This window comes from Eptatretus burgeri, chromosome 10 (assembly GCF_056783735.1).
Source record: "Eptatretus burgeri isolate ZD-2024b chromosome 10, Ebu_testis_v1, whole genome shotgun sequence".
Taxonomy (NCBI): domain Eukaryota; kingdom Metazoa; phylum Chordata; class Myxini; order Myxiniformes; family Myxinidae; genus Eptatretus; species Eptatretus burgeri.
Window position 1 is genome coordinate 82807942 of NC_140970.1, and position 12050 is coordinate 82819991.

Below are 12050 nucleotides of genomic sequence, written 5' to 3' on the forward strand. Positions count from 1 at the left end.
CTTCACTCTGATTGAACTTGCGTTCAATCATAAATGATTCTCATTTGAATGTCTTCCATTTTTCAGAAGCAACTGGGCATCAGGATTTTCACAAAGACGAGAAGGGAGTCAGGAACGGCATGGAACACTGCCACCATCAGGATCGTAAAAAGCTTGCATATGCCACATGCCCCTCAAAAAAGATGCACGTCTTGTTGATCCAGCTGCTCCACTAAAGTCCTGGTCTCAGTATATGCACCCTGATGAATGCCAGCTCTCAAGCACTGCCAGTGCAACACCTGTAGCATCCATGCAGCAATGCTGATTTGATGGATATACTGTATTTCAAGTTGAATGAGCTCATGCCTTTCAAGAGGACTGCTGGAGTAAAGGTGAGTAAGGGTGACAGCCGGCATGACATCATGAAGTAAGGACAACTCTCTGAGATGACTGTCCAAGTGAAGACCCACAATCATCATACCACTTCTTACCTGTGCTTTTTTTTCTTCTCTCCATCCAAGTACAACCTCTCACATTCCAAGGACTTAACCCTTTGAAGCCGAGTCGCCGCGATTCAAACCTCCATATTCCTGAGCAGCGGCCGTTTTCCCCTGCTTCTATTCAAGCCTCCATGTACCTGAGTGGCTGGATTTTTCTCCAGGGAGAACAGTGTAGGAGAACCAAAAGTCCAAGGAGCTCAGGGTTCAAAGAGTTAATGGTTTTGACCCCATCACTCAATGGTGAAAAATCACTTAAAATTTTTTTTTATAGGATCCGGATCTGGATCCTCACGAAAATTGAATCAATTATTCCTCATTACATGCACAACTTGTTCAGCAAGGTTTGTCCGAATGAGTCCACAACTTTTTGAGATATCGTGCTATATCTCTAAATAGTGAAGGATCGCTGAGAAAATTTATAGTATACAGATCTGGATCTTCACCAAAATCTCATCAATTCGTCCTTATCATTCACATAACCTGTCCACCAAATTTTGGCCGAATCCTCCATTACGTTTTGAGATATCCTGTTCACAAACAGACAGACAAACAGACAGGCAGGTCAGGTCAGGTATGGGAGCATGTGCCGGAACAGCGCGTCACTGCGTCCACTTTCCGCCAGTACTCCAGGGGCCTCCGTCTGGCCATCCCCCAAGCAGATGCCAGGCCCATCCCCATCTCCTTGAGATGATGGTCAACCTGCTGCAACCACGAGGCACGTGGTCAGCCCACTGGCCTCCTCCACTCATGAGACTCCCTCGCTGAGAGAATCTGGTAAGCAGGATCAGCGTCAGGAAAACGAGCCACATGTCCATACAGCCGCAACTGACGCTCACAGACTATGCAGGTAACAAATCTCATCCGAGTCTCTCTCAGCAACCGCTCGTTGGACACAAAATCCGACCAGCGATAGCCAAGGATTCTCCGAAGAGACCTGGTACCAAAGGAATTAAGTCTCCGTCTCAGATCCTTGGTAAGAGTCCAAGTCTCACATCCATAGAGCAAGACTGGAAGTACCAAGGACCTGAAGACTGATTTTCGTCCTCCCGCACAGGTACCGGCAGCGCCACACCCCATGATCCAGTGAATCCATGACTCCCCAGGCCCGACCCAGACGTCGATTGACCTCTGACTCGCAGCCAGCAGAGACATGAATATCACTGCCAAGGTAAGTGAATCTCTCCACGACCTCAACATCCTCACCACAAACAGACACAGACAGGACAGCAGCATCCAAGATGTCACCGAAAGCCTGGATCTTAGTTTTGACCCAAGAAACCCGTAATCCCAGCGGCTCCGACTCCTCATTCAGCACCTCGAGGGCCCCCCAAGAGGATGTCTAAAGTCTCCGCAAAGATGACTGCATCATCTGCAAAATCAAGGTCCGAGATCTTGACATTCCCAAACGATGCACCGCAGCTTGATCTCTCCGACATCCTCCCTAAAATCCAGTCCATACAAGTGCTGAAAAGTGTGGGGGCCAGTACACACCCCTGACAAACTCCAGTAACAACCGGAAATAAGTCAGAGATGGTACCACCACACTTCACAGCACTCTTAGTACCAGAGTAGAGTTCAGACATCAGATCGATCAGTTTTAGTGGCACCCCACGAAGACCAAGAATCCTCCAGAGGACATCCCGATTCACTGAATCGAACGGTTTGCAGAGATCAACATCGGCTGCAAGCAGCCCCTGCCGAAACTCTCGTCTGCGTTCGGTGAGGACACGAAGGGCAAGGATACGGTCAATCGTTGACCTCTTTGGTGTAAAGCCTGACTGCTCCGGACGCTGGTGCTCAAGCAGATGGTGGCGAACCCTATCAATAATTATCCGAGCAAAGACCTTGCCCGGCACTGAGAGCAGCGTCACTCCTCGGTAGTTGTTGCAGTCTTGGCGATCACCATTCCCTTTCCATAGAGGAACAACAAGGTCCCTCTTCCAGTCAGTTGGGATGATGCCTGTGTTCTAGGCAGAGCACAAAACTGCATGCATCGACACGAGTGCAGCACTTCCACCAGCCTTGAGAAGTTCAGCATGGATGCCACAGATCCCTGGAGCTTTACCCTGTTTCAACCAGTTCACCGCAGCCCATGTTTCCACAAGCGAAGGTGGACCACAATTGATTGGAGGGTCAGCAACAGGGATTGTAACACCATTGACGTCCAACTCGACAGCTGGGGGATCAGCCCGGTACAACCGCTCAAAGTAACCGGCCCAGCGGGCCTTCACTTCAGACTCCTCTGTCAAGAGCCTACCACTCTCTGCTCGAACTGCAGTGTTCCGAGGGATGGGCTTGGATGAACGCAATGCGCAAATTCCCCTGTAAGCGGGACGAGAATCACCTGTCCACAGGTGATGATCTACCCCCTCACAGATTCCTCGCACATAGGCCTCCTTGTCCACCCTCAGTGCACGTAGTTTTTCGCCTCAGCTCCCTGAACAGCTCAGCTCTGCTATTCACCCTGGCCCTGCGACTCTGGTCAATGGTATCCAGTGTCCCTTGAGAGACAAAATTCTTCTTTGCCCTGCGGTGAGCTCCAAGACATCCACCGGCAACATCAAGGACGGTGGTCTTGAAGGCGCTCCACAACTCTTCAGGACCCCCCAAAGCACCCAGACCCCCCAAGTGTCCACTCAGCCTGTTCGCAAACTCCTCAGCTGCTCTCTCATCCCTGAGCTTGCCAACATCCAGCCTAGGCGGGGATGGTACCATTCTCCAGGATTTAAGGTGCAGCTTTAGAGTTGCTACAACAAGCCTGTGGTCAGTATTGAGGAACTGAGCACTCCGGTAGACCCTGCAGTTCTGGATCATCCTCCAACGACCGTCAATGAGGACATGGTCAATCTCCTTTGCCACACCACCAGCGTTGGAATACCAAGTCCAGCGATGAGCTTGTGGGCGCTGAAACCATGAACCAGCCACCCTAATTCCATGACTTCTTGCAAAGTCAAGGAACTTAGTGCTATTCTGGTTCATAGTTCCTGACCCATGGGGACCAACACACACCTCATAACCATCCCTATCAGTTCCAGTCGATGCATTGAAATCCCCCAAGACTAGAAGTGTATCTCGTCTGGAGCACTGATCAACCACAGACTCGAGCGTGGCGTAGAATGCATCCTTCTCTGTGAGATCACTCGCCTCAGTCGGAGCATAAACAGAGACCAGGGAAATGACACCTAAGGAGTGACGAATCCTTAATCTCATAATACGCTCGTTGACCGGTGTTACCTCAATTATCATTGGGGTCAGCTTATTGGACACAGCTACAGCAACTCCTTGGGTATGGTAACCATCAGAGCGACCAGACCAATAGTAGGTGTAACCACCCACCATTATCTCGCCGCAATCCGGTCTCCGAACCTCAGAGAGAGCTGCAATCCCGATGTCCAAACGCTTGAGCTCAGATGATAACAGAGACAGGTGATCATCCTCTCTTAGGGATAGGACATTCCAGGCACCCACCCGAAGGGACCGCCTCAGGTTAACCCAAGGAGATCGCCGTCTGGTGGACGACACCTCAGCACCACTCCGACACACTCTCCCGCAATCTGACCCAGGGATGTTACCCCGTGGTTTCCCTCCTATCATCAAAGATTGGGGGTCCCGAAGGCTTTGCCCCAATCCCGTCATCCGGTGAGCTGCCCTGTGAAGGGAAGCTGCACAGGAGGTATTCCCACGGAGTGGGTTTTCAGATTTTTTGGCGTTTTTGCGTTTTGCGGAATGAAGGATTTTATGGTGGCCGGAGTGCAAATCCTGCCACCAACCTCCTCATAAGAAGTAACCCAACTGCAGGAGGATGTCCGCAGACACAGTTGGGCACTTGATATGGATGGCTGTTGGCTCACAAGGAGCTCCTCCGCCCTTTGGCAGGCAGGCACGATATATACAGGCATGGTTGGAAACACAACCTCTGTCCACTTTCAGTGGCTGAGGTAAATATTCAAATATAATCACCAATACAAAGCTATGGGCCAGCAGAGGAAGCTAAAGAATAAGCCAAATGGATAGAAAAAAAAATCAATTGTGGATGACATGATGAAGATGAAATAAAACAATGAGATCAATCAGGCCTGGTCGACAGGTACGAAGACCAGAACATGACAGCAAGAGCCTGAAAGAAAAATGTCGGGAAAATGTGTGACCACCGTCATCAAATGATACTTGCAAAGCCATTGGGGCACATAAGCAGTGGGTGAGACCTGGGAACATTAGTACCATGGTAGGAAGCACTGTAAACTCAGGCAGACGAGCCCTGAGGGCATTGAGGGCACTTGGAGTTCCTCTTTCAATCATAAAGGCTGGCTCAGGCAATTACTCGATCACACCAGCCATGCAGAGTGGATATGCAAATTAATGTTCCAATATTCAGCCCGTCAGCAGGCTGGCAGCTCACACAGGCAGCGGTGAAAGGTCTGGAATAAATTAACAACAAACTACCAAATAACATATCATCTACTACCTATGTAACACTTACCCTGCGTGGCCCAATTCTGAAATATTTCATTCTTAATATAACTATTATAATGAAAGCAATATATCGTGTCATTTAACTATCAATACACATGAAAACCATCATTTTGTGATAACAAACAACCAGGTGAACTTACAAACAACCTGGAAAACTCACCAACATCCACTGATTCCCACACCTCTGGATGTTTTGTTATAACCAATAGGGCAGGAAATCAGTTGGTTTAGCATACATAAAAGGCATGTGGTTTCCCTTTTGAGGACCACTCGCTTCTTGCACCACTGCAGCTTTGGAGAACTCTGTGCAGACAGTGTGACACAATTCTGACAACACTCACCTTTTAAATGTCAATAATATAAATTTGAAAGTTTTGCCATATTTAACACTTTTCCCTTACATGTGCTGTATTTTTTTTCTTGCTTGATTAAGCAGAAACACAAGCTATATTTTCTCCACGCACATGATTGGAGATGCTTTTAGATTTTCAATGATAAGAAAGTCAAATACCAAGCTCTCACAGAGACAGAGAGAGAGAGGAGGGCTAACATTTGATGGTTTTTAATCAACAAGTGAAAGCTTACTCTCAATTTAATTGAACAATCCTTTATAATACTCTCCTTATCTTTGAAGCTCATTTTCAAAACTTAAAGCAGAATGTAATCAACAAATGTCAATGCCAAAAACCAAATCATGTTCAAACACAGCATTTGCTATAATTAAACAAAATACCTGCTTCAATTGTTTTTCTGTTCAGATCTTTCAACCCAAGATACTATTGAACAGTTTTCTCAAAATAAGAACTTTTTGTAGCATCCATCTCTTTCATTCATATATATATATATATATATATATATATATATATATATATATATATATATATATATATATATATATATATATATATATATATATATATATATATACGAAAAGCACCTGCTCCCTTTGGGAGCTGGAGAAGTAAAAAATAATTATCTTCATTTTATTCTCAATTATATTCACTTGTTGCTGGTACTTTTTATAATTGAACACAGTATAAAATAAGGTCTTACTTTTGTACTGGAGTCAAATGACTGCCAGTAAATTGTCCCTCTCCCTGACAGTCTTTTGACCTCCACAGCGATATAGATGAATATACAAGTAAAGTAGAATTGTATCTTGCGAAACCTTATGTGCTTTTATCTCACTGAAATACATATAACCAAGACTAGGATCTCCAATGTTTAAATGGAACTGCCCAGCTGTTGAAGAGAAGACTACCTTGCTGCGGCCCAATTGTCTAATGGAAATTAAATAACTCCTGGAAGGCTACTGCAACAGACGCGTTGGCTGTCTTCGGAAAATGACATAACTCTATTGGCTTTTGATGGCAAAGGCCTTGCTAGTTGCATGGAAACAGGCTGGGTGTTTTGAGAATGCATGTTCAAAGTACTGAGCTCATGTATCCCTCCACCGACTCTCTACCTTTCCTCCCAAAACTTATCATCCTTCCTTCAAGGCTGACCTGGTATTGAATCTGTAAACTGTTGCCATGAGTGTGTCGATCCTCCCTCCCTCCCGAAGTGGCCATGTGTTGCAGTTCTTAGTTATCTTGCCTTATGCCTGTTAGCCCTTCCCTCAATTAACCCTTGCCAGATGTCCCACCCTTCCCTGTCTTTCCTGTCAAAATAGTATAAAGGTCATTGCTGTGTGCATTTTGGGCAGAAAGAGGGTTGTGTTTGATATTGCTTGTGTCTTGTTTTTTCTTCTTTCTCCATGCGCATGATTGTTGTTTGTTGTTAATAAATGGTCTCAGACTCTGACAGAGAAGAACTGAATTCTTCCACAGAGCAGACAGGTGGGTTGTGTTATTATCTTAATCCAAACGTGCAATTCAAAATACCTCTCCGAAATGACTCACGCTGCTCAATTCAAAACAACCTCACTGCACTAGAAAACTTGGGAACAGGAAAACTGTGCTGTGAATGGTAAGACATACAATGCCCTCTCCCACCTGGAGCGGCGCTACACGACAAACATTCATCTCACAAATTTGCATCATCCCCATCCTCTCCCCCATGCCCCCAAAACCACCGGCAAAGATAAAAACACCCCCTGTACACTAACTGGGGTCATGCTGATCCAATGTAGCGAGTCTGTATGTAATCGGCCCAGAACTGTAGGAGTCGTCGTGCAACAAACAAACAAACAAATATACAAACAAGAAAAAGAGCAATCAGAGATTGCAGACCCTTGCCAGAATTTGTTTTGTGTGGTGTATTTTGTGTGGCGTCTTTGTACTGGAGTGTTACGTAATTAATGAGACATAATTAGAATGCCACTTTATAACTGCTGGCAGTGATGACCGGGTACCAAGACATCCCACTTTGATCGGACACCTAACCCTGACCCATGACGTTTTTTATTAACTATAATTATTATTATTATTATTATTATTATTATTATTATTATGCAATTGAATTCAGAATTGGATTAAACTAAATTAAATTCAAATCAAATGGAAGACCAAATAGGTACAGTCCTACATTGGAATGATCAGAAGGACCCCAAACAAGCAAAAAGCAAAGATGAAGTCATCAGGAGGAACCTGGTTAGGATTCACATTTCAGCTGCGACTCCTCTACCCTCAAACCCATCCAGGCACAGCCAAGTGAGCCTTATTAAAAAAAAAAAACCCAGATGAAAAAAAATTCAATAAGCCTGGCTGCCAGACCATGTGACCGATCAAGTTGAAATTTAAAACATGTATTCCATGTCACCACTAGATCATAATTGTGACATTTCACATTAAGTGGTTCCAGAGAAAACATTTTACTTGAGTTTTAATATTATTCTTTTCAAGAATTGTTTTTTTTTAACTTGTGGGAAAATGAACCAAAAGCAATCACTGAAAACTTTGAAGTACCACCCATGTACGACCTAATGAACCCATCGGGCGTGAACATAGAAAACAAAGCATTGCAACAGGATATTATACTTCGGTAAAAAACCCCCAGAAGAAGACATTGCTAATTGAGGTGTTAATACCAGTGATTTTGGACGAATTATGCAAAAATCAAGAAAATGACCAAACACCAAAACCTCAAGCTTGAAGTGAAAATATCCTGGAAGCTGAAGAATGCCAAAGTTGTGCCAGTGATGATGTATTGTTGTGGGCCGGGAGTCGGTGGTGAGGAACAGCCACCAGGTGGAGCAGTCGAGCCGTCTCTCACCGAACACTCGGAATTGCAGGTCGTAACCTTCGGACAACTCCGAAGGTCACGGGTCACTTCAGGACCGTGATCGCCAATTATCTGATGGTGTGGGGTAGGGTTAATAGCCAAATTTCAATATACCTAAGTACCCACGTTGTCAAATTACCGGGGAAGTCACACCCTCAACGGACTCTGTCGAACCGGGTCGCTCTAACGACCTCGGTCTGGTGTAACCGAGCGGAATTACCAAAGTCCGTCGGTCCAAACGACAACTTACAGCCCAATCAGCTTACTGGTTCTCAAGCACGAACGGTGCTGGGTCAATCATAGAAAGCAAAACAACGAGCTGGTACATTGAACAGGGGTTTATTTATAACGGAGGGAGACACAGAGCAGACTTAATCACGAATAAAATGCAATGTACAATGAAAAGAAAACACTTAAGCAATTCTACTTAAAGACAAGGTGCGCGCGCGCACGCACGCACGCACGCACGCACGCACGCACGCGCACACACACACACACACACACACACACACACACACACACACACACACACACACACACACACACACACACACACACACACACACACACACACACACCCACACACACACATCCAAAAGAAATGGACCCCGTCGGGTCTTTATTCAGTCCTCCAGCCGAGGAGGATAGTTCAGCTGGGGGAACGGAGCCTGGCCGGGTACCTTTCTGCCTCGTGTGGTCACACCGACTCCAACCAACCACGGTGGGACTCGAACCCACGTCCCGAAATCCACCGAGCCCACGATCCTGGCTGCTCGACCACCACCACCACCACCACCACCACCACCACCACCACCACCACCACCACCAAGAAGAGCCCCACAAAGGACCGCAGACCACATTCGCAGACGACAGACCTAAAGTAATGGCTACGATGACTGCTCTACTCGACCACCACTCTACTCTTGACGACGACTCTACTCTTCCCTTTCGCGAGGTCCGAGGAATTTCTTCCCCTCCCACTCGCCTCCTGATTGGACGGTGGCGAACATCCCATCTGGCTGGGTGGGGCCACCCTGAGGTAACTCGTCTCTGGATTGGTCGGGGGCGAACATCCCATCTGGCTGGGCGGGGCCGCCCTGAGGTAACTCGTCTCCGGATTGGTCGGGGGCTTCTGAAGTACTCCTATCCCTCATTGGTTGCGAGGCACACCCATCTTGCTGGGCGGGGTCGACCTCACCCGCCTATGACCGTGGCCCCGAACACGTGCATAATGGCAATGATGGAACGAAGGGGAGATTTAATGTAAAAAAAACCTGACTATAAAGAAACTCGCAGCACACACATGAAATTCCCATTAGACATAGGGGACGGGACCCCAAATATAAACACATAGTTATCGAAATAACTGAACTGCGGGGACTCTGGCTGTTTGTGTGCAAAAGGTTTCCAAATCCGTAACAATATAACCTCACGGGCATGATGAAGAAGAACCTCATAGAGATATTACAAAACATCCGTGGGAATATCACGACAAACGAACTACAATTGGAACCGTCCATGGTTCAGTGACGATCCTGAAGAGAGCCCTCGGCACAAAACTTTGAAAACAGAAAACTTCACAGCTTGGTCCATGAATCGTGACCCCTTACCAAAATAAAGGTGGATACTTTGAGCCGACCCTGGGAGGACTCCATACCACATTCTGAAACCCACAAATGTAGACACCAATCTCACACACACACACACACACACACACACACACACACACACACACACACACACACACACACACACACACACACACACACACACACACACACACACGTTATGGTAATACAGTTTACATACTACACACGCATAAAATCGACACATAAACATTTACCTTGAAACAGCATAGTTTGAAAGAGGATTTAAATTGGTAATTAGCGAAATTCAATTTTAAAATGTATCAAGGCAGAGAATACAAAATGCCGATCGATACTCCACTCCTTCACAGTGAAAACAAACACGGCAAACACCTGGTCGGTTGGACCTTATTGGTTTTTTTTTCAATGTATCGATGTCAAAGTGTGAGTTGAATTACAAAATGAGATCGCACAAAAGATCGTTGATTACAAAAGGAGAAGGTTAAACAAAGCGATGTCCTGTAAAAATAAAACTGCACATTTTCAGTGGAGGAGAGACTTCCCGAGACACCAACCACACGGAACCGCAGGACCAACAAAGGCGGAAACGTACAATGTGATATTGAAATCGATGTGGGATTGAAAGCAGGGTTACTTTTTCCCGAAACGAACAACCAAGAGGCTTTGAGAGTGCTCACCAAGTGGCTTAAGCACGCAAGTAAGCACTCCGAGACAGTCAATAAAAACCAGCTCCCTTAGCACGCAATTGGCAATCACCAAACCATCATATTAAACATACACCTCCCAGAGACGCCCAAAATGTCACGTGTCCCAATTGGACAAATGAACATTTTTCTTCGAGTCGGAACTGCTTGAAAGTTCCATTCTGGAGCTTAAATTTTGTAATTCTTCAGCGATTCGTGGCGATGATGAACAGCCTGTTCCAAGATGTGGCCTGTTCCAAGTCAAGGCATGGTTGAGCAGGCCAAAAAACCTGACGACCTCAGACCCCACAAAGTTACCGAGAAAATGCCTGAAGACCCCAGAGAGCGAAGGGGCCGAGGATCGCCTGATGAAGGATTAAATTCAATAAGGCCATTAATTATCTTCAAAAGGGGTGTTTTAATTAATCCAAACACCCAATTTTCACTGTAGCACTTCCTTGGAGTTTTCTTAGTATGCATGCAAAGTTTCAGGCTGCTAGGTTTCATGGTTTTGGAGTTATAGAGTAGACACACACACTATAATTTGTGTGTGTGTAATTACACAAATTGGAGTTATGTATAATATATATATATATATATATATATATATATATATATATATATATATATATATATATTTTTTTTTTTTGTGACGAATTCGCGCCCGCCGGCGTGCGAATGGCCACTTTCCACTAATAGTAGCCGCTCGCCCACCGGACGGACAATTCAGTCGTGACCTTCCGGAGCAACGCCAGAACCCTGTCACGGGTGGGTCTTCAACCCCACCACGGCCTAGCCAATTTTCTACCCGCGCAGAATAGGGTCAATCGCCGAATCTCGATATACCTAATTACCTGTGCGATAACCTACCGGGAGACCTCCCTCGGCGCAAGTTGGCTTGGACACGAACCGTCCAAGCGGTTCGTTCCATTCTGCAGTGATAGCCGAGCGGGTATTATCGCCCGACCTCGCCAGATCTGATTCTATTTACCGGGTATTGAACAACCCCAACTCTTATTCCGAGATGCAAGATGGCATTTCAATGTGGTGAAAGGAGGACGTAACGAACGGGGTACATTCACACAAACATTTATTTTAATACACATATAGAGTCGATCATGCAGGTATCGAAGCAAATAAAGCAAAAGCAATACAACTGACTGAGCAATTTATAATTTACAGGCACTTAAACAGATTTTACTTATGGAGACTCGGCGCCACATCATTCACACAAAAGAAGAGAAAAGGCCACCCCCAAAGACAAGGGCGTCAGACAGGGTCCGTAGACCTTTATGGCGTGGGACTTGGCAGACCGAACGAATCCCACGAGACCATTGAAGGTTACCTGCACCCTCGTGGTGCGATGGTGGGCTAGTCGCGGCGTCCATCCCCCCACGGCAGCTAGAACAGCCGCGGCTGAGCTCGGCCTTTCACAGAGCCGGCGAGCTCACTCCGGCGCTCTCCACACGGATGCGCAGGCTTGCGCGCCAGAGCTGGCAAAGCGGCGCCTCCCGTCCGTGTCCCTGGTGCCGCGAAGAAGTCGAGCAGCCACCACAAAAAAAACCACACACGAAGAAAACCACACG

General features: G+C 46.2%; 1 protein-coding gene across 1 annotated transcript in view; it reads right to left on the minus strand.

Annotated features, from left to right (window-relative positions):
• Positions 1-12050, minus strand: part of STAB2 (stabilin 2) — a 426796-nt gene that overhangs the window by 367108 nt on the left and 47638 nt on the right. Inside the window, exon 2 of the mRNA XM_085899123.1 lies at positions 5113-5255. Coding sequence (XP_085755249.1) covers positions 5113-5255 — 143 coding nt within the window. The remainder of the gene's footprint in view (positions 1-5112; positions 5256-12050) is intronic.